Source organism: Suillus clintonianus (genome assembly GCF_016758775.1).
Source record: "Suillus clintonianus strain FC179 chromosome Unknown DEU56scaffold_81, whole genome shotgun sequence".
NCBI classification, from domain to species: domain Eukaryota; kingdom Fungi; phylum Basidiomycota; class Agaricomycetes; order Boletales; family Suillaceae; genus Suillus; species Suillus clintonianus.
Window position 1 is genome coordinate 23,681 of NW_024539305.1, and position 27,687 is coordinate 51,367.

The 27,687-nt window shown below is 48.9% G+C and overlaps 7 protein-coding genes across 7 annotated transcripts; 4 read left to right on the top strand and 3 right to left on the bottom strand.

The window, feature by feature from the left end:
* Positions 1–7,252: 7,252 nt before the first annotated feature.
* DEU56DRAFT_916174 (uncharacterized protein) lies at positions 7,253–7,951 on the top strand (the record flags this gene model as incomplete). Its single annotated transcript, XM_041357834.1, has 1 exon — positions 7,253–7,951. The coding sequence occupies one exon, from the start codon at positions 7,253–7,255 to the stop codon at positions 7,949–7,951; it is 699 nt and encodes a 232-aa protein (XP_041204839.1).
* A 7,021-nt stretch (positions 7,952–14,972) lies between these two features.
* DEU56DRAFT_721617 (uncharacterized protein) lies at positions 14,973–17,124 on the top strand (the record flags this gene model as incomplete). Its single annotated transcript, XM_041347700.1, has 9 exons — positions 14,973–15,047; positions 15,108–15,253; positions 15,540–15,643; positions 15,709–15,861; positions 16,000–16,151; positions 16,209–16,397; positions 16,564–16,767; positions 16,828–17,016; positions 17,086–17,124. Coding segments are annotated over 9 exons (1,251 nt in total), but the record flags the coding sequence as incomplete, so codon positions are not given.
* Positions 17,125–17,394: 270 nt separating this feature from the next.
* DEU56DRAFT_743176 (uncharacterized protein) lies at positions 17,395–18,011 on the top strand (the record flags this gene model as incomplete). Its single annotated transcript, XM_041348993.1, has 2 exons — positions 17,395–17,754; positions 17,808–18,011. 2 exons carry the CDS (start codon positions 17,395–17,397, stop codon positions 18,009–18,011), a joined length of 564 nt encoding a protein of 187 aa, XP_041204841.1.
* A 1,691-nt stretch (positions 18,012–19,702) lies between these two features.
* Positions 19,703–21,728, bottom strand: DEU56DRAFT_823104 (uncharacterized protein). The gene is made up of 9 exons (XM_041354180.1): positions 21,502–21,728; positions 21,388–21,451; positions 21,217–21,333; positions 21,061–21,164; positions 20,845–21,003; positions 20,519–20,719; positions 20,421–20,440; positions 20,293–20,359; positions 19,703–20,134 (listed from the first exon to the last, which is right to left on the bottom strand). The coding sequence occupies exons 1-9, from the start codon at positions 21,503–21,505 to the stop codon at positions 20,004–20,006; spliced, it is 867 nt and encodes a 288-aa protein (XP_041204842.1). The 5' UTR covers positions 21,506–21,728; the 3' UTR covers positions 19,703–20,003.
* A 354-nt stretch (positions 21,729–22,082) lies between these two features.
* DEU56DRAFT_557244 (uncharacterized protein) lies at positions 22,083–22,647 on the top strand. The gene is made up of 2 exons (XM_041346797.1): positions 22,083–22,097; positions 22,165–22,647. Exon 2 carries the CDS (start codon positions 22,319–22,321, stop codon positions 22,604–22,606), a length of 288 nt encoding a protein of 95 aa, XP_041204843.1. The 5' UTR covers positions 22,083–22,097; positions 22,165–22,318; the 3' UTR covers positions 22,607–22,647.
* A 417-nt stretch (positions 22,648–23,064) lies between these two features.
* Positions 23,065–24,462, bottom strand: DEU56DRAFT_823112 (integral membrane protein DUF92-domain-containing protein). The gene is made up of 5 exons (XM_041354181.1): positions 24,214–24,462; positions 23,876–24,155; positions 23,534–23,813; positions 23,326–23,475; positions 23,065–23,278 (listed from the first exon to the last, which is right to left on the bottom strand). The coding sequence occupies exons 1-5, from the start codon at positions 24,452–24,454 to the stop codon at positions 23,210–23,212; spliced, it is 1,020 nt and encodes a 339-aa protein (XP_041204844.1). The 5' UTR covers positions 24,455–24,462; the 3' UTR covers positions 23,065–23,209.
* A 14-nt stretch (positions 24,463–24,476) lies between these two features.
* On the bottom strand, positions 24,477–27,508 carry DEU56DRAFT_823115 (glycogen synthase). Its single transcript, XM_041354182.1, has 6 exons — positions 26,974–27,508; positions 26,442–26,921; positions 25,787–26,389; positions 25,304–25,738; positions 25,177–25,253; positions 24,477–25,125 (listed from the first exon to the last, which is right to left on the bottom strand). Exons 1-6 carry the CDS (start codon positions 27,487–27,489, stop codon positions 24,963–24,965), a joined length of 2,274 nt encoding a protein of 757 aa, XP_041204845.1. The 5' UTR covers positions 27,490–27,508; the 3' UTR covers positions 24,477–24,962.
* Between the last annotated feature and the right edge of the window lie 179 nt (positions 27,509–27,687).

Here is a 27,687-nt window from a genome sequence, read left to right on the forward strand (position 1 = left end):
TGAGACCCGTTCGTTCGTATAGCGACGTGGTCCGTGCGAGTAGCCCTGCGAGCAACCAATCGGTTGCCCAGGATAGTACTATTACCCCAGACTATACAGTAGATGTGGGGGTAGATAGTAATAATAATAATAATAATAAATCTGTTGAAGGAATGCCCGAGCGTGATGAGAATCAGTCCACAATCGGAAGGAATGAACGCACCAGCAGTGAGGAGGATGATAGTGATCACCCTTGGATGGAAGTCATCCGCAAAAGAAAGGCTCGGCCCAAGACACCCGAGTTGCTCTCTAGTGAGCAAAGAAAGACCGTTGGAAAGGCAGAAGAACTGCTTACCTTGTCTGAGAAAAAGAGACTCGCTAGGCGAGAAGTTGGTATTAGCGCACAACGAGAGACCGCTATAAGGGACACTGACCGTGGAGAGGGACCCTCTAAGGGCAAGGGAATCGATCCCAGGAACTGGGGGACTGCCATATCCGATGACGAGGACATCGACATAGAAGAACAGCGCGCGGCCCTCGAATCCTTCAAAACGGCCAAGGAATTGGCTAGTCAAACGGAGTCTTTGTCTGAAGAAGAGACTGCAACTCACCAGTTTGTGAAGCGGCCTCTGATGAAGAGTTGGGAACCTGATATCTTCGAGCAGGCTGCCCTACAGCAGAAGGCAATTGATATCGCGGTTGCTAGGGCGGAAAATCGCCTTCGTCGGGAATATGATGAAAGGATCAAACTACTCACCGAGCAAAAGGCGGTCCGAGAACAAATAGTGGCTTCCCGTGTGAAGCCGCAGGATCCAGTTAAGACCTTGGTGGATAGGGTGGTCAGGCCCGCTTCAGATCGCAGGACGCATAGGATGACCCCACAGGCCATGGAGCCTGTGCATCAGGTAGCATCCAAATCCTACATAGGACAGGCGCTAGGGCGACTTGGACGGAAGACAAGAGTCGGGGAAGACCCGAGTTCTTCGTCGTCGTCAGAGTCCACGTCGAGTTCATCCGATAGCTCGGAGGATAAGACGAGCTCATCAGAATCTAGTACTAGTGATGAGGACTCTAGAACAAAGAAAAAGAAGAGTAAGTGCTCTCGAAAGAGTTTGAAAAGGAAGAATAAACGAACCACGTTGAAGCCCATACCCCCGACGGTATATGATGGCGACGTTGACTCGCGCGCCTTCCATCGATTTATAACGGAAGGGACGGCATACGTGAACGATGGTAAAGTTAAATCTAAAAAGAAAGTCTTCGTGCTGTTGCATTTTCTCAAAAGCAAGGCACATGAGTTTTATATACAAGAAGTATCGGGTTATCCATACCGATGGCACCTCCGCGAGTTCTTCACAGAACTATTTAACTACTGCTTCCCTATTAATTTCCGGACGGAACAGCATGGTAAGTTGAAGCACTGTTTCCAGAACAACAAGTCCGTCCAAGATTATATCTATGAGCTAAATGAGCTATGGAATATGATTGGGGATGTGGAGGAACGAGATAGGGTGACTCGCCTATGGACTGGACTGAATGCAGAGATTCAGCGTGAACTCTGGAAAAAGGAATTAAATCCAGAGGTATCCTCGTTTAAGGAGGTCCAGGCCGCAGCTGAGATAATTGAAATAGCCCACTCGGTGCCTATGGGACGAGATCATAAGTCTACCAAGAGAGAAAAGGATAACTCACCAGTGATTGGCAGTGCAGCTGCTTCACCACGACATCCTAAGGGAAAGAGGGAACGGGGAACGGACAGACGTCCTCCCCAAAATCAGTTCATACCACGACGAAACTCTGGGGAAACGAATAAATGTGATACCTTTGTTTCTAGGGAGTCAGGGCAGCGAGAAGGGCAACGAACCCCGAGATCCAATGACAACCTTGGCGCTGAGGAAAAGGCGAGGTTGAGTGTGGAAGGGCGTTGTTACACCTGTAAGGAAACAGGTCATTTATCCCGCAACTGTCCTAAACGAATGAACGTGAAATACAACTCACCTTACAAGCCCCCTGGTGTGCCAAGTTTTGGGGTGCACATAGCATCAAGCGATGCCGAGAAGCTTCGCGAATTGGCTGAGTCCATGACAACTCAAGACGAGCTGTTCTTAGGGTCAGCTTCGCTATGGTTGGAAGACGTGGACGAATTGCACGTACCAACAGCTTCTGCCTCAAAAATTCGCCCTAGAGGTTTTAGAGACCCCACGGCTAAGAGAGCAGAAGGAATTCTCCAGGGTATTCGATACCCTGGGGACGAGAAGGGGCATCCAGATCAGAGCTGGAATGATCCTGATCGCTTTAATGTCTATTTAGTGTCAGAGGACGAATACATCATTGAGGATTACTTACATAAAGGTCTTGGAGTGGACATGAGGATCCCCAGGGAAAATCTTGAGAATCTGTGGTACCGGCTAGACTGCGCGTATTGGATTCATCTTGGGTCAGCATTAGGCTATGATAAGTCATGGTTGAGGGCAGTAGCTCGAGAACGGAAGAACCTCAAACCAGAAATGGGAGATGCTGTATCTGAGCACATAGTATGGTGGCTGGGAGACTTCTCCCCTAAGGAACCCCTAAGTACGATTGAATGCGCCTGTCAAAAAACGGGAAGAAACCCGCTGAGGTTCACGTGCCTAAGAGTGAAGGACGGGGACTACGAGATCAGCGACAGGAAACTTGATTTGAAAATAAAAGTACCTGTAGGTAAAGCCCGTCTATGGAGGTGGGACCCAGAACAGTGGTATGCCCATCAAGTACGACGATTACGCCTAGCCCTAGACCTTGATTTGCTACGGAGAAATGATGGTCAGTATAAGGGAATGGCCCACATGTTCACCATACCTCAAGACACGCAAAAGGTGCTATCGCAGACCTTAAGCTGGTTGATAGAATTTGGGAGCCTTGTGAAGTCTGTCGAGAGGTCGGACTGGCCTAGAACAGAAATTAGTGTGTGCGGGGTACAAGTACCACGAGACACTTACCCCACTTTACAGCGCAATTCAGCCATGACCCGGGACTTTCGACGCGCGATTCCAAAGCCCGTAGTGGTCGTAGTCCATGTAAATGGGAGGCCAGCAAGGGCCCTAATTGATACTGGATCTTTAGCAGACTTTATGTCGCTAACTACAGCCGAACAGCTGAATTGTAAGCTTACCACGCTAGAAAAACCGTTAACAATTCAGTTAGCAGTACAGGGATCCAGGTCCGAGGTAAACTATGGTACCCAGGTGAGGTTCCAGTATCAGGGCGCGGATTACCAGCGCTATTTCGATGTTATAAACCTGCAAAATTATGATTTAATACTCGGTACACCATTTCTGTACCAACATAGCGTGACAGTAGGATTCAACGCACCACGAGTGGTACTAGGGAGTATGGACCCGCTTCCGCTGAAAGGAACTGGGGTTACGACACTTGAATCAAGGGCCGTGGACGTGTTCCAGGATGAGATTGAGAAAGCCAGAGCGCTTCTGGTTGAGTTAGTGAAACCGTTGTGTGCCAAGGCAGCAGACACGAGCTTACCTCCCTTGCGAGCAATAAATCATACTGTACCATTGATTGATGAGACGAAAATCTACCCATGGCGACCCTCGCGATGCCCTGAGCCTATGAGACCTCAGTGGGCTAAAAAACGAAGTGCATACCTTGCATCTGGTAGATGGCAGATGACTAGTGCTGGGAATACGGTCCCGATGCTTTTCATTAGAAAGCCCGGGACAGATAGACTGCGGACGGTAGTAGATTTGTGTGAATGCAATAAAAACACAAGAAAACTCACATCACCTCTTCCAGACATGGAAGGAATACTCCGTCGCGTAGCTAGAAAGAGATATTGTTCCCTAATGGACGGACAAGATGCTTATGAGCAGATATGTGTCATTCCAGAGCACGTTCCACGTGCCGCAATGACAACCCCAGACGGGAATATGGTGAGCCACGTCCTTCAGCAGGGCGATTGCAACGTGCCTGCCACTTACCAGGCAGTCATGAACTACCTCTTCGGGGAGTACATAGGTATATTCATGGATGTATACCTAGATGATATCATAATATATTCAGATACGCTTGAGGATCATATTGAGCACGTAAGAAGGTGGTAAAAATCCTCGAGCGCGAAAAGCTATTCCTCAGCGAGAAGAAGCTTAAGTTCTTGAACCCAGTGATGCGAATCCTAGGACGAATAGTTAGTGATGACGGAATTAGGATGGACCCTGATAAAGTAGATAAGGTCTTACATTGGAAGACGCCTACCAATCGCGACCTCTGTAGAGGTTTTATTGGGGCGGTTGGGTACCTCGCGGATGATATCCACAAGGCACGAATACCACTGGGGGTATTATCAGCTGTTTGCGGAGATACGGTCCCCTTTCGATGGGACGAAACGGAACAACGAGCTTTTGAGGAGGTAAAGCATTATGTAGCAGCATGCACGGAACATAACAGGGTACCACTCACCTATGGTCCAGACCAACCCCAGGTCTGGATGATGATGGATGCCTGCCCCACAGGGATTGGGGGCATCATAGCGCAAGGGAGAGAGTGGAAAATTGTGAAGGTCGCGGCATTTTACTCCGCAAAACTCAATGCGGCACAATGCAATTATCCTGTACATGAGCAAGAAATGTTAGTGGGGGTTGAGACCATGCTCCGTCACCGGGACATCCTACAGGGATGCCCGTTTATATGGTTAACAGATCATAAGAGTTTGATTCACTTACTGAATCAAAAGAATTTGTCTGGGCGACAAGCCCGCTGGATGGAGAAGTTGGGCGAGTTTGACTTTGCCATCCAGTACCTCCCTGGTGAGCATAATGTACTACCGGACGCGCTGTCGAGAATGTACGACTTTGATGCACCTGGGACGGTTCGTTCAGTCAGCGAGTATGTAACACATGACGAGCACTCACCTACTGCTGATATATCTGACTTGGTCAGCATGCCTGTCTTCATTGGGGCGGAGGCTGAAGCAATGACACCGCGGCGTAGTGAGAGGAAGAGGACTGCGGCGTCCCTAGCACGATTATGGGCCTATAAAACTGGTCAGATGAGCTCTCAGGGAGGGACGGACCGCCCTGAGCAGCCAACGTCGGTATCAGGCCTTCAGGTGGCTTCAAAATCATCTGAAGGACTTCTACAGTTGTTAGCGCGCAACGGGGCCCGAGGCAGGGGGATGGACAAACCTGCCATGGTTCAGACTACTTATAGAGGGGGGGCACATGGGTCTTCCCATGCCAGCAGTCCCAAGGGCAGGGGCAGTTCTAAGGGCGGAGGAAACCACCGTGAGGTTGCCAGCCGTTCCATGGGCGGTGGATTCAGTTCGTCACGAGGGGCTGCGGTTCCTGTGGGAGGTCGACTTCCCAAGCGCCAGAAGGCCATTGAGTCTGGAAGGGGTCTACCTTTGCCAGCAGCACCAGTAAGGATGGAAACGAGCGCGGAGTTCGCCTGTCGCGTGAGAGATCGATTCGTCTTGCGTGGACCGCGTGAGCCTGTGACCCCACCAACACAAATGGAGGGGAGGGACCAGATAAATCTGGATAAAAACCTGGATAGAGACAAAGATAATAATAATGAGGAAGAGACACCAGAAATAATCCCGGTCACATACCCTCATGAGACTGAATTGTTGGAGCAATTGAAGCACCAATATAAAGAAGATCCGCTGTTCAAGACAATTCTTGAGTCACCAAAGGAATTTCGGAACTTTGAAGTAAAAGACGGGTTAGTAAGAATCAAGCTCAAGGACAGGGTATCGCTATGCATACCTGATATTAATGTCGGGAAGAGAAGACTTATTGAGACGGTCATAGACCAAGCCCATTCAATCCTGGCCCATTTGTGTGCGGACAAGACATTATCCTACCTACATGAACACGTATGGTGGAAGTCCATGGCACGGGACGTGCATTTGTTCTGTGCATCATGCAAAATATGTCAGCAAAGCAAGCCTCCTAATCAAAAGCCGTATAGCTTGTTAAATCCCTTACCTGTGGCGTCCCAGCCATGGGAAGCCATTGGAATCGACTTTGTAGGTCCGTTCCCCCTTTCGAAGGATCGGGACGGAGAATACGACTCGGTCACGGTCATCATCGACCTATTATCGGGGATGGTGCACCTCGTGCCAAGTCGAACTAACTACACGGCCCAAGACGTAGCCGAACTAGTCTTTGCAGAGGTGTATAAACATCACGGATTACCTAGAGCAATCATTAGTGATAGAGATGTGCTATTTACTAGTAACTTCTGGACTCGCCTTAACAAACTTATTGGTGTGCAACTCAAAATGTCGAGTGCCTATCACCCTGAGACGGATGGATCCACTGAGAGGGCGAACCGAACGGTAACGCAAATGCTTAGAGCATGCGTAGGCCCTAATCAGCGGGATTGGGTGTCGAAGTTACCTGGAATAGAATTTGTGATCAATCTTGCGCGATCGGAATCTACACTGCTATCACCATTTTTCGTCGGATCAGGACGAACACCACGATCGATGATCTGGAACGCACCTGGACCTTCAGAATACCCGGGCATTAGGGTCTTCGCCCAGAGAATGAAAAATGCTATCATGTCAGCACACGATGCTATTTTATCAGCGCGAGTGAAACAAACTTACGAGGCTAATAAGCATTGAAGGGCTTGTCCCCTAGTAAAGGGAGATCTGGTATATGTGTCAACTAAAAATATGTCACTACCCAAGGGTAGTGCACGAAAGTTAGTACCAAAGTTCATTGGCCCCTATAAAATCACCAAGGATTTTCGAAACAACTCATTCAGACTGGAGTTACCGAATAGGCTTAAGCAGAGGGGAATACACCCCGTATTCCATTCTTTGTACCTTAGGATACATATACCTAACGACGATAGACTATTTCCCGGTCGCCTCGAGACGCAAGTTGCAGACTTTGAAGATTCTGAGTCAGAATGGGCGATCGATAAGATACTGACTCACCATGGGCAACGAACGGACTCCACGTTTGAAATCCTCTGGAAGTCAGGGGATAAGACTTGGTTACCATATGATCAAGTAGAAAAACTTGGCGCACTTACTGAGTATTTTAGCCTGCTTGGGATCGAGGGTGTCTCGGATCTGACACGCGGTAGCGGGGAACCTCCGAAAGATGATCCCCAGGTGTTTTTAGGACACCTACGATTCGAAATTTGATGCTATAAAAACCCGGTCAGCAAATACCTCAAGAAACCCCCCATCAAAGCTAAACCACTCACCTCACACCACTCCAAAACCTCGTCTACTGTCCGTCCACCTCGAAAACATTCCACCATGGCACCCCCCTTTCTCCATCGAGTCAACTTGCATCGCTTCACGCTTCCCAGCGCTGTAGGGGATACTGCCGACATACTCGTTACTATAGACATGCTGCGCGCATATGTTGAATACGACGCTCACCTACGGGCTGGAACCGCCTCCCAACGTCCCTACCCTAATGGGTACACCGACTTCACACTATCCTTCAACATACTGCAGTCTGGCCAGGGACGCATTACCCAAATGGTCCAGGGTGACGCCGAACATCCCCAGATCCTTGGCCCAGCGCCCTCCCTTACATACCTTGTAGGAGAGGAGGCCACTAGGCCACCTACTTCGCATCCTGGAGCCACACCTGAAGGCGCGCGTTACCTCACTGCCCATAAATCTGAGCTTCTCGAAGAAGCGCTCTGGGCCAGCCTCAAAACTGCGAAGAAGAGGCGCAAATGGAGAGATAAGTCCATCGCCAAGCGGAAGGCTGCTAAGAAACAGAAGGGTGACTTCAGCACCCGAGGAACACGACGGAACACATACCACGGAGACAGAGGTGAAGGATCGAGCACAGGTCCCAGAACCACCTCCCCCTCGACCAACGTGCCAGCGCGTATGGAAATAGATGACGAAGGGGAGACCACCGTTCGGACCAAGGAGATTAGCAAGGACGGAAAGAAGGACGGGGATGGCACTCAGGGAAAGAAGCCGAGGGAGAAGTGAAAGGGCGTAGACACACCCTGGAGGGGAGTATGTGACGGTTACCTTGATCGATGAGCATGGGAACCGATCACGATCAGAAACCGAGGCCTGGAACGTCGACCTCACTAGAGAACACATATCATTTTCTTTATTTCAATTCTAATTAATCACGAGCACTCTACACTACGTTCTATATAATCACAGCTCGTATGTACAGTTCCCTAGTTCTTTCCAAATAAACCGGACTGGTATCTGGTGACCTTGCGAGAGACTCTGTCAGTTTTCACTGTGCCGTTACATCTAGTCCGTGACTACAACTAACGTCACACCATACTTTCAATACATCGAAATGTAATAATCAGACACCTGGAGTAGATTTAAAATATATTCAGTATCTTAGGCCTAATGGTACAGAAAGATCCAACAAGAATTGAGTCCTGAGGAAGTGAAATAGATAAGAAATTGAGTGTGGGAAAGTTCAAAGACCCAAAACATCGAAAATGGTCAGTTGGGCAGTAGTTGGACTTTAATGCTGGGTCAACTCAGATATACACCACATCCCTTCCACCACCCTTCAACCTCAGGGCAGTATGTAGTATAGGTTCATTCAGTAGTCTACCTTGTATCCTACATATTTTTAATGAAATGTTTGAGCTGTATCATATATAAATGTAACTTTGTGTGAAAAGATGTCAATTGTCACTTTTCACACATATGTGATTTTACTTGCTATTCAGTCAGTCCTTAATGGATCTTTCTAAAACTTTAAATCTATCATCAGGGGCATGTACAGGACGTATCCCAGGTTTTAGATCACTTATCACAGGCTCGACTACTATGTAGGCTTCTTATCAGTAGAAATACCCCCTGTACATGAGATATCACATTTGCACCATATGTAGGGCTGATCCTTGGCATAAAACATATTTTTGAATGTACTACTGATCATGTATGAGCAGGCCTGGTCAGTTGTGCAAGTGTAAGGGACTTGAAAACATCAAAAGTGTCAAAAATGCGATTTTCTATGTTTTTGTTCCTGTAGCAGGATCCTATGTGTGTCCTGGATCAGCTATATGATAGAACTACCTTAGATATACATAGAAACAGACCCCCTACCTCAATTGAGGTCCGGTCCTACAGGGAAAATTTTCACAGGGGGTAAACCACCAGGAGAGGGGGGGCACCCCATGCAACAGGGGATTATCCTACGGTCCTGGGCTCCTGAAACATTGTTCCTATTGTTGAATAGATGTTGGTCATCATTTTTACAAGTCCATTCACCTAGAAATAATTAAATGGGGGCATATTCTGTGTTTTATTGCATATGTGCTATATCTATTGATGTAGGACACTTCAGAGGGTCAAATAATGATGGGAATCTACTCATATACATATATGCTCATGAAAATGTTCTGAATATAGTAGAACACACCCCTATCAAAGGGGCAAAAGTGCGAAAATGTTCTGTACCCTACCCTATTTTGAAAAGGCCCTGGAGGAGGAGCAGGCACACAAATAGACAAAAAAGCGGTCTATTATATAATATTATACATGTATATACCAAACTACTACTTAAATACAAGGGAGGACCTATTGTGGTGTAGTGGTGAAGCTGCAGTGAGGTGGGGAGGGTGTGGGAATAATTATAATTATGTGGTATACCATATTGGGATGATGTTTTGGGTGTTGTGGGGTAATTCCCACAGCAGGTGGCTAAAAATGCGAAAATGCGGAGTGTGGGAATAATGTGGGGAGGCCTGACATGAGGAGGTGACCAAAACAGGATGTGTTTTTTGGAGGCCAAAATTGCGGAATAAAACATACCAAAACATCTGACAAATGTGGAAAACATAGCTGAGTTTCAAAATTCCCAAAACTGCGGTGATATTGACCAGTAACATAAATTTGGCCATGACTAAGCTTGTGGGTACGAGCTAGGGAAATAGGCATTGGCCTTGGGGTGGTGCAGTTTGGCATATCTGCCGATGGCTATTACCATATTATAATGACCATATCTTACAACTACGGCTCACGGGTACACCAGGGGTATGGGTTAGAGCACGGGTCTCAGAAATCTGACCCGTACCTGTACCCCAGTAGTACCCGTACCCGTGACCCGCACGGGTCACCCATACCCGTGCGGATCCCTAATAGTGGAAGCGCTCCAAAGTCTTAAATGCTCACTACGCAATGATCTTTTGTTTCGTGAGGCTGGGCCTTCATCACTTGTGGAAGAAGAACTCAATGAGTCTGACACCGAAGCTGATATTTTGGAGAAGGAGGGTGATGTTGCAGATGACGAACAGGGTTGGGACACATTCTTTTTGGATGACGAGAACAACAGTGATGATGATATATTTGTATCTAAAATGTCAGATTACTAGCCTAGATTAGTTTGCAAATGTATTTGTCGACTTTTTGCTCAGTGAGCCGTGCTCAGGCCAACGCCACGGCTATTTTAATTTAATTTATTATCATAATAATAATGGAGGTATATGAGAGCTTTTACCTGAACAATTTCTCGGACAAGGAGGTGTATCTTGCATTGCGCTCAGAGATTCACTAGTTACATAATTATCCATCTTGTCTTTCTGATAAAATCAAGTCCATTTTAACTTCAGTGAAATGGCGAAAGATTATCATTGATCAAAATGTTTGGTTCTGCATCTCTTGTAAGTTTAGTGCAGTGAAATACAATATTGACAATGAGAGGATCTCCACCAATCGCATGAATGTGCTACTGAAGTCGTAAGACTCTGTTCGGCCAGGACAATTTTGCCCAACTTTGCCCGATTTCAAAAAACCGTGTGATTAAGTAACCATGCCGGTGTGCCGGTTCAGCGTGACTGATTGTGATGTGTCGATAATCTATGTTACACTCGATATGCCCTCGACCCGGACACGATTGAGTTCACGCCGTTTGCGCAGTGCCGCCAGCATGCCATCCAAGGGCAAAGGCAAAAAAAGGGCAGCCGCTGAAGACCAGGACTCCGCTGGAGAGGCGAAAGACCGCTGCATTTGGTCGTTGGCCGATGAAACGAGGCTGGTCGACTACATCATCGACAAGCACTCAAAAGGAGGCGATGGGATGAACTTCACGAAGACTTTCTGGACTAACGCCGCCTTACATATGGCGGCTGGTCCAGTGCCTGATGGAGCCCCCAAGACCTCCAATTCTTGTCAGTCCAAGTGGGGTCGCATAAGTACTCGTTTGTGAGCGCTGGTCATTAATTAACTAATACATTTATAGATTCGAAAAATGTACAAGGTCGTCGATAAGATGAACGGCGCTTCGGGCTTATCGTTCGACATGGAGAAAGGGGCCAATATAGATGAAGGAGGGGAGACTATGTGGGCGGATTACATCTCAATATGTGTTCTTTGTCTCTCTCTATTTACTGTGCTAACTATTCTAATAGAAGAACCCTGACGCGAGGGGCTTCAAGAACAAAGGCTGGCCCCACTTTCAGAAGCTCCAGGGTGTCGTTCCGGTGACCACCAGCGGCTGGACTGGCTTCTACGCCGGCCCCAGCAACAAAGCGAATGCACCGACCCCGAGTTACATCACCGACGCTACCGACACTGCAGGTACGTCGACTCCTGCAGCCAGTGACGTCACGAGTGGCAAGGGCGACATCACCATGCTGTCACTGGAGAAAGCGCTCGACCGGGTCGAGTTTGGTACTGGTGGTAGAGATGTCGAGATGAACACCGACTCTAGGTCAATGCCGCCACCGCCGCTGCCTCTCACTCCTATCACGCCGAGAGGCTTCAACACTGCATTGCAGCCATTTTCCACCCCTTCCATATCTTCCACACCTACCTCATCAATCTCGCTGAAACGCAAGTCTGATGGAGATGACAGCTCGCGTGGTCTGTCCCGCCCCCCAAACTCCAAGTCCAGGAGCATGGCGGGGTCCTCAAAATCACAACGCCTTACTATGCTGCACGTGTTGGAGAACTTTGGGGGGAAAGTAGTGGACAGCATCACCAACACCACGTTGGTACTTCAAGACACCGTTGTTGGACATTTTACCGATCCTGTCCCGGTCCGCAAACAGTGCGCCGTACTTCGGGTCCAAGAGGAGAAGAACCTTGACGACAACGAAGTCGTCACCATGATGGACCTCTTCCAGTCCGACATCACCATCGCTGATACGTACAACTCCATCAAACGAGATGGTGTTCGTGAGGTTTTTTTAGCGCGGCGTCTCAAGGAAGTGAGGGAAGCGCAGGCTAGGGAACATGTACCTACTTGAACCTACCTACTTGACATATGTACAATCATGCATGCAATCAATAGACTTTCAAGTTCAAACAATGTGTGATTAAAAAAACAATTGAGCGCAATACATTGTACATGGGATACTTGAACATGTTGAACTAATTGAACTAGACTACTCTTGTACACCAGGCGGTGGCGGCTGGCCTCTACGTTGCCGTTCTTGCAAATAATCAACCCACATTTCTTGCGCGATCTCATCGCGGACTTGGTGTGCGCGGGTGCGTGCTGCATTGGTAGGTGGCCCATCAGCAAGTGTGCCACTGTCGTAAGGTGCCCCCCACTCATCAGACTCCACACGATGGTAATCCAGTATGTCATCGGGGTTGTGAATGCGAATGACGTTGTGGACGAAACACACTGCTGGAGGGATGCGGGATTGAATTTCCAGGCTGTACTCGGGAGGGAGGCAAATAATCCGGAAGCGCTTTTTCAACACGCCGAATATGTGTTCGATGACGTTGCGGAGCTGCGCATGACATAGATTGTACAATTCCTTGGGATTGCAAGGCCTGAAAAAAATTAGTACTAGGTGGTAAGTCAGTAGAATAACTCACACCATGTGTGCCCGGCCCCATTCAGCAAGGTGGTAGCGCACACCACGGTAAGGCACGAGTAATTCGTCGCATGCAGCAAAGCCTGCGTCTGCAAGGTACAACTTGCCCGGCGGGATTGTGAAATTTGTTAAACGAGCCTCATTGTAGAGGTGAGCGTCTGCTGCAGACCCTGGGAAGCCACTTAACATGTAAGTGAAACACATATTGAAATCACAGGCAACAAGGCAATTTTGCGTCAAATTGCCTCTGCGGTCGCGAGCAGCGTCAGGATGGCATGCGATGTGAGTGCCATCGATGGCGCCAAATACGTTGGCGAAGTAGGGATAGAGTTTAGTCGTCGCGAGGATTTCAGCGGGCACAGGGGTTTCTGCATCCGGAAGCTGGACATAGGTGGAATAGATAGGTTGGGAGGACAATGTGATAAGTATTCGTTTAAAATACCTGGTAGAATAGATTAAATAAATATTAGGAGGAGAGGTAGGGGCGCCGCACTTCGATATTGTATTATTCGAGCACTGAAAGCGCTCGGCAAGGTGGCGTACAGCGAGGCCTGTAACACAGGCATACAGGAAGATGGCTAGCTGCTCTTCCAGTGTCACATTTCTGGAGTCGTTTATTCCGCCGCCACGAAGTATATTGCACAATGTAACGAACACGTGGTGATGTACACCGAGCTCGCATCTGATTCGTTCTGGGTGACCTTCAAGGAGCTCGTTGACCCAGTCAATCCCGGACAGTGCTGAAGTATGGTAAGCTTGTTTGTTGTAGTAAGTGTGGGTATATGAGTTTAGGGCGACCCTGGCAAGACCAACAACTTGAGAGGCTGAAACTACCATATTTTGAAAGAAGCTTATGATAGCTTGGAGGTTCTTCACATCTGATTGTTCTGCATCTTTTACACCAGGCTGCCCCTCATCCTGCTCATCCTGCTCATCCTGCTCATCCTGCTCCTCCTGCTCTTCTCGATCTTCCTGATCTTCTTGTGTGTCTCCATCGGTGGGCGGGTTTCCAGCGTGATATAGGAGGCGGGGGAGCATGGCAATTATGGTGTGTGGGGCATATGTTTTTTTTACTGATAACTGGAAACCCCAGGAGAAGTTTTTGGCGGCTGATCACACTTTTAGGTGTGTGATTGGCAGGCAAAATCACAGTTGAAGCGTGACTTTTCTAATTCCCCAGGAATTGACCAGAAATATCCTTTTTGGGAAGGAATCCCGCCCTTGGTGCCATACGCGTGTCAACGACCACTGTTGTTGTTGTTGTTGTTGTCTCACGCCCAACAGTCCAGCGCTGTTGTTGCTCCACACCGACACATCTTTCTCACTGGCAATGGATGTTGACCACGGCAACAATGATGCCATCGATCCCGCCTTACTTGCGCTGTCCAATCACAGCATGCCATCACCAGCACTCGGACCTGTGCGAAGTCAGCCATCCCACCGTCAACGAGGTGAGCTTCATCACTTCAGTTTCAAATTTTGTTGTATCTACTGCCAGTACTGATTTGACTCGCATAGCTAATCCCTACACTGTGCCATCGTGCAGTGAGTCCAGAGGAGACAGTACTTACCAGGTCAGTGGATTCCTTGTCCAAAACATGTTGATGCTGACAACGGATGTTCGTCAACAGCAAAATGACGGTGAAGCAACTCCAGCAGTTGTGCCGTGAGCAGAACTTGAGTGTGCAAGGAAGGAAGGCCGACCTCGTGGCACGGCTTCCATCCCAGGCATGCCAAAGGTGTGTCCATGTGGAGCTTGTCTCGTTTTTTTTTCGTCCTTCATCACCCCTTCCCCCCTCACAGCACTCCAAAACCAGCCCTGGCACCATCTACAGTGGGGCCTGATGGCCCCACCCAGTCATCCTTCTCCACCCAGGGGCTTGATGAGATCGACACCCTTGCCGTGCACGATGCGAGCCAGCTCGCTCGCTCATTCCAAGATGCATTTGACAGTGGCGAAAGCAGCCGCATAGAAGACGACATCGACGATGCTGGTGTGAATGCTCCTGACGGTCAAGATGACGATGAACCGCTGGTTCATGCAAGCGGTAAGCATCATGATCCGTGATCCGTGCGCTTGAACTTTTACTGATTGTGGGCATTGCTGCCAGGCCAGCGCATGGATGCAATCAACACCGCGAGAGCATGGGTCAGTGCTGTGTGTTCTCCTGGAACTTGGAATGCCAACTGACGGTCATTGCAAGGTCGACGAATTTATCATAAGCACGCGGCGGAAAAGTGGACAGCAAACTGAGAAAAGTGTCCTCAACATATGGAAGGTAAATCTCGAATAAAGTCGTCATTTTTGGTGGCCGCAATCTGATGTTCCTGCTAACTAGCGCTGGTTGACCATCGCAATTGCATCGGGACAAGTCCCGGATGTGATCATCGATGCACACCACATCATCAAGTACCTTAAGTACACCGGCACCCGCAAACTGCTCACCCGAAATGGTGGCGAACAAGATCATGCAAATGGATCTTTGTCTGCAGTGAGTTTTCTTTCCAATCATATGCACCGTGCTCATCAGTGCCCTTTGCTGCTGGCCGAAATATTAAGAGCTCCCTCAAGAAGACAATGGCAATGCTTGGTCGGGTTCGACGCCGCCAGGTCGATGATGATATGTCTCTCGCGCAGGCACAACCAGCATTCACCCCACGTATCTCGGACTTCTACAAAGTGCTGATGGTTCAAGCACAACGCCTCCGCCTCGAGTGAGTTTCTGTGCATTTATTAGCGGCTTTCTACTGACGTTCATGTTCACTTCCAGGCGTGAAGACTTTGATGTCACAGAGAACACAATCCTGGACTCCCACCTATTTCCCGAACATTTCGAGCAGGTCAAGAAGTCCGTGTTCACGTCCCTCACTCAATGTAAGTCCCTCTGTCATCGTGCTTGTGCTCACACCAATCACCACCCACCTGTTGGCCTCCATCAGTGCTGTCAGTCATCAAGGCTCATCAGTGTTGGACGTGGCAATGCACCACATTGAACTGGGGTGACGAGCTCGTCACTCTTCTGCTATCCTGCATCCAGCCATACAAAGTCTTTGTTCCGGACTATACAACAGCTGATGGGAGGAGAAGTGGGAGTGGGCAGTTCTTTTTTGGGGTTCTGTCACTCTACCATGAGACCAAGGTCGTGAAGCCCGGCGTGAGCATCTGTGATCTCACAGGCTGAGTTTCTGGTGTATTTACCACTTGCTTTTTTGCCTGCCTGTAGATACAAGAGCCCGACTACAATTTTGTGCTCCCGCACAAGGACCCACTGAAGTGCCCAATCAGGGCCCTCGCAATCTCACTCCATTACCAATTTGATCAAGAGGGCCTGATGAGCAAGGTCAATGGCTGGGACTGGTCGCGGTCAGCCACATGGCGTGAGGTCAGGTTGTTTTTCTGATCAATATATCAGAGTTGCCGTGCTGAGGGCTCCGCATAGGTTAAACTCATGTTTGGAAAGCACGTCGGACAGCCATCGAGTGGTGATGCTCTCCGGAAGATGTATACAACCATGCTGGGCCCGACGACAATCACATCAAAGAAGAAGCTGCATCTTGCTCGCTGTACAATGCCGAGTGTGATGGAGGACATGGGGTCTGTGATTTTTGGCATGTTCTTCGAGAGCCTAGTTCGACTGACAGCCTTTAGGGTACATGCAGACGAAGTCGATGCCATTGGCCACTGGGAGGGGAACACACATTGTGAGACGTACGCTGCAAAGATCCCAAAATCAGTAAGTATGCATCTTTGTGGGCTGTGTAACGTGAATTCAACCTTTTTCTCTACTATGACAGGCTGTCTGTGCCCTGGCTGGGTTCTATGTTGGGGAGCAGTACAATGTTCCATGGGCAACAACTGATGTCCCGGCTGAGCTACAGATGCAAATATTTCCTTTTGCTGAGGATGCTCTGGCGAATCTCCGACAGGCACCCAACATCAACTACGGCACTGTCAACTTCCTCGAGCTGCTGCAGCTCCTCCGTGGCTACTTCTGGCAGGTGAGCTCCGAAGGCCACCGAAAAGGGTCTCTAAGTCTAATACTCATCTTCTCATGCAAGGTTGTTGCTGCAATCCACCACCCGTTCCCGGACTCTGCCCTTCTGAAATGGCTGCATGTTGTGCAGTCCAGTGAGGCCAAGATGTTCCTTCGGCAGTGGCCAAGGGCCAGGGAAGCTCTCGAGGCCACTGCACAATCTGACCTTTCCATCAGCAGTTCGTTTGCGGAGGCTGCCACACAAAGTGCCTTTGTATCTCTCACAAACTCGCAACACCAGTCGGATACCACCATAAACACCGTGCTCTCCCATTGCAACCAGCTTCTTCGACGGACAGAGCCACTCTCTCCATCGAAGAACTGCGACAGAGCCAGATTTTCGCCTGTGACTGCATCCAATGCTGGCCATGGCGCCATGCCTGCTGCGGGTGCTAATGTTTGCCCAGCAGCAGAACAAGGAGTCGGAGATGTGGGCTGGCATCCCCCTCCTCCTCCAGCACCTCAGACTGGTAAGTGTGGAGCTCGTGCTGCTGAAGGTTCAACACCTGCACTGCATCTGCAGCCCATCATGAGCCCAGTAACTGTTGTCCACGGTGGCTGCTCCTTCCACATATTGCCTCTCTTGCCGACAATGCCTCCCGACTTCCATTCGGGTCGCGATCTCATCATTCCATCAGCTGAGGCCTTCTGCGACCCCGTCACTGCGTCTGTACCACAGTTCCCTCAGTTCACGGCTCGAAACTGCAGCTGGAGCTCCATCTTTGAGATGGTGAAGCAGCCATCCCTCCTTTGGGCCTGCTGGCATCCTCGCAACCTTGGTGGATACCAAACCATCAAACAACTCTGGGCCGCTTGGCACGAGGGCACAATAATTGACAGTGTCAGTCAAACGCCACCCCTCCAGCTCATCGAACAAGAGTGGGGAGGAACAAAGGACCGCTCGACTCGCAAAGGGCGCCGTCAGACTTGGCGACCACACAATGACAACAATGTGAGTGGTCTCTGTTTCCTTTGCTGTTCTCTCATCTGCAACATGATTTTTAGGTGAGGCGACAGTGGTCGCAATTCATGTTCTCCATCACGCACATCAACTCCACGATGGACGCCGGCAATCACGCATCAGAAGCCGTTCGAATTCTGGATGAGCAGCGCAGCTCTATGTCAGTCCCACAATTCCACTCCAAACTTCAGCCAAAGAAGAAACGGGTGCAAATGACTGCTGCTAGCACTGACACGTCGCCCGCATGAGAGAGGGCGAGCCACGGTTCTGCCCCTCGAACTCGAGCCAATCTAATGTGTTCTGTTCCTGCTTTAATAAATTGTTCAGCTACCATAGTGACCATGTAATCTATCTAATGTCGTCAGTCTAGTACCGTGAAATGAATCTCCTTCCGCCAGCTTCCACATCTCAAGGCCTCGAGGAGACTATGGAATGTGTGTGTCCAGAAAGCGAATGATAATGTTGCATGGGGGATTGAGGAAGGTCCCCATGAGATTATGCATCATCTCAGCGAGTCTGCATGCCATCGCGAACGAATCAATGGCGGCATCGCAGCGAAAACCAGATGACCCACTTACTATTCATGGTGGAGGTCTTCATTGCCGACTTCGCACCCTCTCGACCTTGTGTGATCAGAGAACTCGAAGGCTGAGGGTGGATGCTGGTGTCTTTTGTAAAGAACGCATGTGTATTGTTCAGATATCTTCTGCAAAAAAGAATGAGTGTTCTTACCCGATAATGATAAAAGTGCGACGCACAAATTGGGGGCCTGGCGAATGATTAGTTGCAAAACATTGATGGCAGTCAGGCAGGCTGAATGGTGAGTGCGATTCGGATTGCTGGGAATCCTCGCGAAGGGACGGAACCTGGGAGAGAGTTGGTACCTAGGAGTGAAGGCCTTGGGAGCGGGAAGGTCGTGTTCCCGCCCCTGCTGGGAAATCCCCGAGGAGAAGACTTCTCCTGCCCACCAAAGAACCGTGATCAGAACCGTGATCAGCTCCACGAAAAGTGTGATCCCACCTGGCCAAAACCGTGATCGAGGGCGAAAAACCGTGATTCGGGGCCTGCCTGGGACAAGTCTTGGAGCGCAAAGTGTGATCCCACCTCTGTGATTCGAACTCCGACCCCGGTCACGATCACGCATTTTCAACTGAGAACGCTAATCAGCGTGACATCAGTTTCAAGCTCCGTGCTTACTTAATGATACTTGGTTGTTTGAAATCGGGCAAAGTTGGGCAAAATTGTCCTGGCCGAACAGAGTCTAAGTGTTCATAACACGTGTAAATTAAGTGTTCATTTCAGTGGTTTTGCAGGAGTATGTGGTGCCCTGTTCCAACTCGGAGCCTCATTTGCTTCCGACATTTGGTAACATTCAAGTCCGAGCATCCGGAGCCCGAAACCCCCCCAACACCATCATCAACCAATTCCACATTTGTTAGACTGTGGGAATGTGTCACTACACCCAAAACATAGCCATTTCCGGTCATCTCTGGATCTCAACATTTCCCACACTCCACACCCAGTACATTCCTGCCCACCACCATACCATATCAACCTATTTACTGTAGAGATGTATCAGTGTATGCTATGTACATACAATAGGTCACAATAGAACACTTTTTTTGCATATTTTTGTCCCAACACAAGCTCCAGAAACCTGTACATATAATACAAGAAAAACATATCAAAAACACATCTGCATTTTTGTCCCTTCAATGATAGAATGTCTTGGCACAAGTAGTTATACATTTTTGAGTATATATGAGTCTATTCAACCGCTTTTTTGGCCCTCTAAAGGTCCCTGAAGCACCAAATGTAGTATGCACACAAAAAATAACAAATAGCTTTGCATATTTTTTTTAACTGTACAGACTTGAAAATATGATCTACAGCAACCTTTGAATAGTATATACAATATCTCAGGCCTCAGAAGCACAAGAGGGAACTGAAATCTGATTTTTACAGGAGAAAAACTCTACTGTAAAGCATAAACAGGGGTGGAGTACATAAGCAGGGCAATGTATAATAAGGGAATAACATAGACGGACCGTTCCGGACGTTTCCGGGGTCTCTCGGTTATAATTTACGGTATACTGCTGGTAACTGAGAGCCATTAAGCGTAAAAGCCCCGAGTTGGAACAGGTAACACATCACCGGTTTTGCAGATGAGTAGTAGTACGAACGGCTATGCTCGGCTACGGTACTACGACTAAGTTAGGGTTTTGCTGATTCAGACAACATCACTCCATACTGCCGACCTGCCCCTGATGCTCTTCCCTGCCTCTCGCCTTCAATTCTGCCTGCCGTTGCTCCACCTCATCTTGCACACGTTCAATCGACTTGAAATATTTGACTGTTTTGACGTGCAGCTCTGGGTTGTGGTTCCGCAGTTTGTTTTTACATTAGAATAAGGTGACCATGGGTGGGCAAGAAGGGAGGGATGTGAAGTGAGGGGCGACAGAATGTTATCCGTAAATATAAGTTAACAGAAGGTCAGCCATGTTATGTTGTCACAACGACAGCACGCACCAGCTGTAGCATCTTCATCGACTACAATCAACGCCCAAGGGTGGAGCTGTAACGCCGAGAGAGTCCACTGCATTAAGTGTCACGTCAATGTAGGGTTTCTGCTAGGTGCTAGAAAGGGGCCTACTCACAAGATGGTTTACGCCGTCCTCTGTATGTGAGTGTACACCACGACAAAAATCATATTATCAATGAATGAGCCCGAAGATAGCCTAAAACTATGACTCACCAATAGCCTTGCTAAGAGCCAAGCTCTTCCTCTGGCCCGTGACCACAACCACGACTTCCCTTGCTTCAAGCACTGTGGCAACACCGACTGTGAGGGCCATGCGGGGGACAGCGGCAACATTGTTATTAAAGAAGCGGGCGTTGGCGAGGATGGTGTCGTAAGCGAGTGTCTTGATGCGGGTCCGGGAGGCGAGGGACGAGCCTTTCATGGGCATGAGCATTATTCAAGTCGATGAAAGTATCAAGAGAACGGATAATACGGAAGAGAAGACAGATTCAACATAAGGGAACAGAAGGGAGGCGAGTGGCGAAAGGAATGAGACATACCAGGCTCGTTGAATGCGATATGACCATCTTCGCCGATACCACCCAGGAAGAGCTCGATACCACCGGCCTGCTTAATGCGGGACTCGTATGCGTTGCATTCCGCGATCAAGTCTTCGGCATTCCCGTCCAGTAAATTGACTTGGGAAGGGGGAATATCGACTGCATAAATGAAATTAGTACAGATTCCTGCAGCGAGGGTGACTGGACTGGACGGACTATGGGAGAAAAATTCGCGGAACATGAATGTGTGGTAGGACTCTGAGTGGTCGCGAGGAATGCCGACATACTCGTCCATATTGAAAGTGACGACATGCTTGAATCTGGAATCATGTATAAATGTACTTGAGTAAATTCAGACTATTCAGCACTCACGATAAGCTGCCCTCCTTGACTTTGTTGATGAGGGCTTTGTAAGTTGGAATAGGAGAGGAGCCGGTTGGGAGACCGAGTACGAAAGGGTTGCTAGCGGTCGGGGCAAAGTCATTGATGCTAGGGCAAAGGAATGAATCATAGGCGAGGAAAAGTGGATATGAGCCTCGATACCGTTTGGCAATGTAGTTGGCGACGTAGTCGCCGACAGCGGCAGGGTCGTCGCGGATGATTAGACCTGCAGAGACGTAAGCACATCGAAGATGAATAGAAGAGATGTAAGCGAACGCATAGCAATCTATGTACAGTGCTAGTGATACAAAGAGGGGGAAGGAATATTCAGTGGGCAGGAGCTGGATTCCAACAAGGTGTCTGTATGAACTCCAATAGTTCAAAGTATGCTTTTATCCTTGTGCCCGTGGTGTTCTGGACTGGGCTTCATTCCGGGGATTAGGTGAATCTGGAAGGCTTCGCATTCACTAGCATGATCTGGCAGTGTCTTGACCATGTGCTCACTGCTCAAACAATAATATACTTATGGATCACATGCTATCACATGCCAGTGGCTATCATGAGTCTTAATCGCTATCGTCAATTCTTAGAACGTGTTTCGGATCCCATTCCGACACTATCAACCTCCTACAGCCTGAACCTTGTCAGAAAATCCATACTACAAGCGTTACTCACTGCGCACTTCTAAACCTCTCGGTCGCAGACTCAATCTAAGGAGCGAGGAATGAGACTCATGAGCACTGAGCTCAATCACTAGATGGCATCTCGCTGCAGCAGTTCTTAGACTTCGCCCTCCGGAGCTAGCCCGAACAGCCATATCCTCTCAACTTCGTGAACAAAGTGCATCTGATAGCGACTTTTCATGGCACCAGGTAGTGACACGTTTATCTATGTGTCATGAAGCAAAATTCACGCATACTAATGCTACATCCTATTCAGCGTACAAGATATTCTCAAGGAAGATGCCAGGTTTGGCAGCTGCACGTCTTACCGTGAACCGCCCATCTTCCTGCAGGCCGCTAGCGCGCATCAAAGTAATGGACTAGTGCCGTGCGGTAACTCCATCTACGTGGACCTCAATACGTCATGCATTATGCACGTCACTAGTTCGCTCTTTGCCAAAGTCTTCTTTTGTGCAATACAGACGCATGCGGCTTGTCACTCGCCCGTGGGGTTTTGCCGTGTTATAGACGCACACGTGTCACTCGCTCATGGCGGTTTGAAGTTTTGCTATTCAGACACATGTGTCGCAAAGTTATTGGGCATCAACTCTTCACACATGTGTGTCGCTCTCACTTCGGAGAGGTCAGACAAATGCGTCGCTGGTACTCGCCCACTGGGGTCGAGGTGTTCAAGGTTTTCTTCCAAGCACTTCAATTAAGTTTTCAAGTCATTTGTGGGCCACAATGATGCGGCTTCAAACTTCAAACACAATCCCTCCTCTCCATATTCTTTGCCAGGTTTACGAACGTGTGTATGTGATAGTTATGACTTTGCAGCGCAGTCTAAGTGGTGTATTGATATTCACTTGCATGCCAGTACCTGCATTGTGTTCGCAGAGAACAACTTTACTAGTGGATCTCTCGAAGACTGGTAGTACTTGGTGGTATGAGTTATCATCTTAGCTCATACATAATCACGAATCTTACTTTACTACGTCGCGATCTGTTCCTGCAGCCTATACTGCAGATTTTAGGTCTCTGATCACCTCATCACAACACCCCATTCCCCGACCGGGTTATCTTCTGGCTTGGCATATTCACCTGTATGTTCAAACAATATCAAAGTGGTCTTCGAGGCGAGGAAACTGAGGTGCTTGGCATGTCCGAGAATGCAAAGTGCGGCCAGTCACATCTTAGAGCCAATGTCGCTGCATACAGAAGGCTGACTCGAATAATCTTAGTAGCTTCCTGTCAAGAGGGAAATTACACGGTAGGGTATGCATCTATGATTAGATAGTGTTTACAAATGAAGCAGGGGGTGTTCATGTCTCTGACGTTGAGGCAAATCTTGCAACAACGAGCGCAGTCCCTATCGATGACAGCAAGTTGACCTGTGGGACAGTTAGCAGTAAGACAGGGGAGAATGATATTAGATTGCCTGATTGTTTGTCAATAAATTGAGTCCACTGATAACTTTCACAGTATCTCTCCGCCCGCGATCAGGTAGCACGGAATGACCAGTAAGAATGAGCTTTTTGTCGACTGAGTAGCGTGTGCGCTGTAGGGTAGCTCCGAGGAACGAATCCAGCTAGTGATGTGCATCAATATACGGCACGGTCACGGTTGTAACACTAGTGAAATCTTACCAAGCTTCCGCAAACACCTGCTACACTACCCCAGAATACGAGTGACGGGAGAATAGTCGACCAACTGCTTCTGCAGTGTGCATTCTCTACAATGAGTGAAATGAACATTGTTACACCCATGGAAAAACCGCCAAATAAGCTGGCAAGCGTCCCACCGAGTGAGACGCCGCCGTTTGTACCGGGTGGAACAGTTTTTAGCGTCGTGATAAGGATTGGCGGGCGGGAAGAGAGGATACCGAGCTCTGATGCGAGAGTATCTCCCAGGCAGCAGGCAAAGTGGCTGGTGGAACAGTATTTATAGGCCAAGGAACAACATGCGTCACATAGAAGGGCGGAGCTTACCCAAGTGACACAAACATCAGTGCGCGACTCCATCCACTTGATACTGTTGCGTCCATTGGGCACCATTGACCATCTTGGTAAGGCACAATATTAACCAATACCGAGCCTGAATCAATGTAAGAGTTAACTAGACTCCATGGGAAAGTGTCAGGCGCAAAGGCAAGACACCATATTCCACTCGCAAGAAACGCGGTGAATGAGTTGCAGAGAACTTGTGCGCCAGATCGGTAGCCAGCGTCTTGATAGTCATCTTCAAGCTGAGCTTTTCGCTTCTTGCCGTCTGAAGTTAGTGGTTAAGAGACATGACGGTAGTATGGTTCATTGGATTTAACACTTACACTTGGTGGCTCTGGACCCGATCAAGTAGAACACGATGAGAGTGATCCCAATGGTACGCACAGGCACTGCAAGAATGCTGAAGCCAACTACGAAGGCGGTCACCGCACCGGAGAAAGAGAGTGACCGCGAACGCAATCCATGCACACTGAGCAGAGTAGCGATAATCAACGGTATCAAAGGAATGGGTGACATGACGGTGAGCAAGCGAGAACTCGTCCGAGTTGAATTTGCGACGATCATACAATGTTCTTATTACATAAATGACCAAGAGTAGCTTTATGTACACGAGCAGAGTTTGTTCCCTCCAAACGCCGTTGAAATATTGATATCTCTTCATCATGCAACATTGCATCCACAATAAATGCAAGTTCTGGGACTTGATTGAAATCAAGGAGTTTTGGGTACATAAACGTATAGTCCATAATGCGCATGTGTGCTACTGGATATGTAGCGTTTTGGTTAGGGTGTACATGGAAACAAAAGACGTAAAAGCAGATATGAATACCAATGGGAAGATAATTGAACATGCATCATGATATGAAGATGATGACCACAGACAGGCGTGAGCATGTAACCATATTTCTGGAAGTCAAAAACCAGGGCAGACATAAGGTATCTAGAGAAAATTAGAGCATGCATGCATTCTTGATATGAAGGCTTCGGAAGCACCAAGCAATCAACCAAGCTTGAGTCGTTCGGCATCGTAGAGCCTAGATTTGTATCGTACACTCAGCCAGTGATGCGCCACCTACGCAATCAGAGAGGTGGCAGATACTCCGTTCACTTGGCTGAGCGCAGCGTCCGCCTTTTGGAGATCGTGCTCGCTGAGGCTCTTGAATGCCCCACCGCCGGGCGTGCTTGCACCAGACATCACAGATGAGGCGCGCGAGCGCACTTTCATGACGAGAGGGCTGGGCGCAGGAACATATGAGTAAAATACCAATAGGCGGGAGAACGCTTACAAAGGGTATTCATCCTCTTCATCTTCCCCAGTACGCGGCCAGTGCCCCCTGTAATCACTGGTCTCCAAGCGTTGCATCTACGGCGCAATCAGCATATCTCAACTCATCTTAGAAAAAGGATACCCACATCCTCTGTAAGTGTTCCAATATCGCCTGGTGTCATGAGTCCTGAAATTCTCAGTCTTGGACTAGCTTGGACAGAAACTGGGAATTCTCCAAAGCCCCACTCCACGTCTTCCCCGTTGTCCTCGTCAGCGCCAATGAATGCGTCAGGGTAGGCCCTCCGAAGCGCAAGCATCCGGGCCTTCTCGTACTCAAGACCCAGGTTCTTCCAATCTAAAAGTGGTGAGAGTCGTTCGACGCGGTTTCGCTGGTTGATCCGCTGGCGTCGTGTTTTCTTCACAAAGTCAAACATCGAGTCCGCGAGCGCGTTGACGCTGTCATCGATGGAGGTGGTGCGTCGGTCAATAATGTAGATACCCTCATCAGAGGGATTATGGATCGAATCCTCCATGAAGCACCCAAATCCGGAGAGGTTTGTCGTGACACTAGGGATACCCATCTACTCGAATGAGCCGGAATCCCACAAGACAATGAATATACGACGTACCACGGTGCACTCCGCGGGAGTATACCCCCACGGTTCGTAGTAACTCGGAAATACACCCAGATGGCAGCCTCGTACAAATTCCTCATAGTCGAGACCCAGGATTGGGTTATTTGAGTTCAAAAATTCGGGGTGAAAGATGACCTTGACACGGTCTCCTGGTGTGTTGAAGAGACGTACGCGACGTAGCTGATTGAGGATCGGGTCATTCGCATCGTCTGCCATATTGTGCGTAACGATCGGGGGAAGAGTGTGTCGCTTGAGTGCGAAAATGCGACGTTTCAATAGGACATGGTCCTCTGCGCTTAGAAGGTCCTCAGGTGCGACCTCTGTGCGACCCTCGCCGTGAAACCGTGCAGCGTGCTCGAACAGTCGTGCGCCGACACGGGCCTGTACCTCGGTAACGGTATCGCGCAGCTGCTTCATGGCTGCCTGACCCTTGAGGGCCTCAATAGTATAACTATTGGTAGCAGCAGGCATGATGATGAACGCGACGACTGTGGTCCTACTCTTACTCTGCTGGAGGCGGTGATTGAGACGAGCAAGGGACTCGATGAACATATCGACGCCCTTATTACGGTACTCATACCGACCAGCTGTGAACATCTGGTGGTGCGTGATTAGTTGGAGAATATCCAGCAGAGCGTGCACGGCGTACATAAATGGTGTTTTCGAGATCGAAATCGTAGTGACCATAGAAATGCCCACGAACGAACTCGTTGATTTTTTCCTTGGAAGTCGCATGAAGATTCTGGAACTCATGCATAGCCTGGAACTTGACTACGTTCAAGCCATTTGGAAGGACTCCATCCGGCTTTCTCTTCAAGAGATGCTCACTCTCCCATGCAGTAATTCCGCTGACTGTCGTAAACACGTCCGCGCAATGTGTAGCGGCACGTTCGATACAGTAGCGATGGTATATGCCACGCTTGCCAGCTTCATGGTCAACATCAAAGTAGGCAAGGTTATTGTAGAAGTCGACGCTTCCAGCACAGAGATAGCGACCGAGAAGGGTTGCGTGTGTGGTAAAAACGGTAGTGACATCAATGTGGCGTTTTCGAGCGAGTGGGATGGCGAGTCCCGCCTGCCATTCGTGGAAGTGGGCTACTACAGCTGTATGAGCTTTGTGGGCAACATACTGAGCGTTGGTAAGCAAAGAAGGAATCAGTTGAGGCAGATTCAGCGCGTACCTCGCCGAGAAACCATGCCACAAGATAGCCGAAGACGATGGCCTCGTTTGTCTCATGGTCATTGGGGGGAGATGGAATGCCTGCAAGATTCCAAAGATCGGCCTTCCACTCGTCAATACGGTGATATTGGCTTCCCGTATCGAAGAGTAGGACACGGGGAGCACCCTCTATGAGCCATCGGCCATAAAGACATTTCACACCCTGTGCTCTCATGGATTGGAGTGTTGCGACTAAAGCAGGATCAGTGGGCTCCTGGGTTTCAACCTCCATAGGAGCTGTCTTGTAAATGAGGGGACCAATGAGGGTGTAACGATCACCGTACGTCTGCACAGTCACGGGGACCTTGGTCTTGATCACTGTATATATGCCTCCAACTTTATTAGCAACCTCCCAAGCGCACTCGAAGAGGATTGGATCCTGGACGCTACGCTTCAAGGTATCGTCAGGCATGGCGATGGTAAGCGATTTGTGAGACGCAGTTTGAGGCACGACATCTGCGGAGATGGTGCTGGCCATGTTACAATTGGGTGATTCCAAAGTTGAGCAAATGATTTTGAGCTACGTCTTATAGGACTGACCTCATAGCCACGTGACCCTTATCAACTTCCTAGTGGAGCCGGAAGCCAGCACCGACATAGCGAATTTAGATATGATCCTGACAAAAAATGAGATATTTCACCAAGGACGCGCCGTGCATCCGTCATCGCTTACATA

What these genes read in the sequence shown, in the direction of transcription:
- DEU56DRAFT_823104 (XM_041354180.1), bottom strand. An exon ending in GTCAAGGAGGGCAGCTTATC is followed by an intron (nt 21,165 to 21,216) that starts GTGAGTGCTGAA and finishes ACATGATTCCAG; the next exon opens with ATTCAAGCATGTCGTCACTT. An exon ending in CGATGAAGATGCTACAGCTG is followed by an intron (nt 20,135 to 20,292) that starts GTGCGTGCTGTC and finishes ACCACAACCCAG; the next exon opens with AGCTGCACGTCAAAACAGTC.
- DEU56DRAFT_557244 (XM_041346797.1), top strand. Translation starts at nt 22,319, where the DNA reads ATGCACGTCACTAGTTCGCTCTTTGCCAAAGTCTTCTTTTGTGCAATA.
- DEU56DRAFT_823112 (XM_041354181.1), bottom strand. Translation starts at nt 24,454, where the DNA reads ATGATCGTCGCAAATTCAACTCGGACGAGTTCTCGCTTGCTCACCGTC. An exon ending in CTGATGTTTGTGTCACTTGG is followed by an intron (nt 23,814 to 23,875) that starts GTAAGCTCCGCC and finishes CTGTTCCACCAG; the next exon opens with CCACTTTGCCTGCTGCCTGG. An exon ending in CAGGTGTTTGCGGAAGCTTG is followed by an intron (nt 23,476 to 23,533) that starts GTAAGATTTCAC and finishes GCACATCACTAG; the next exon opens with CTGGATTCGTTCCTCGGAGC.
- DEU56DRAFT_823115 (XM_041354182.1), bottom strand. Translation starts at nt 27,489, where the DNA reads ATGGCCAGCACCATCTCCGCAGATGTCGTGCCTCAAACTGCGTCTCAC. An exon ending in ATCTCGAAAACACCATTTAT is followed by an intron (nt 26,390 to 26,441) that starts GTACGCCGTGCA and finishes ACGCACCACCAG; the next exon opens with ATGTTCACAGCTGGTCGGTA. An exon ending in GAAGAGGATGAATACCCTTT is followed by an intron (nt 25,126 to 25,176) that starts GTAAGCGTTCTC and finishes TCCTGCGCCCAG; the next exon opens with CCCTCTCGTCATGAAAGTGC.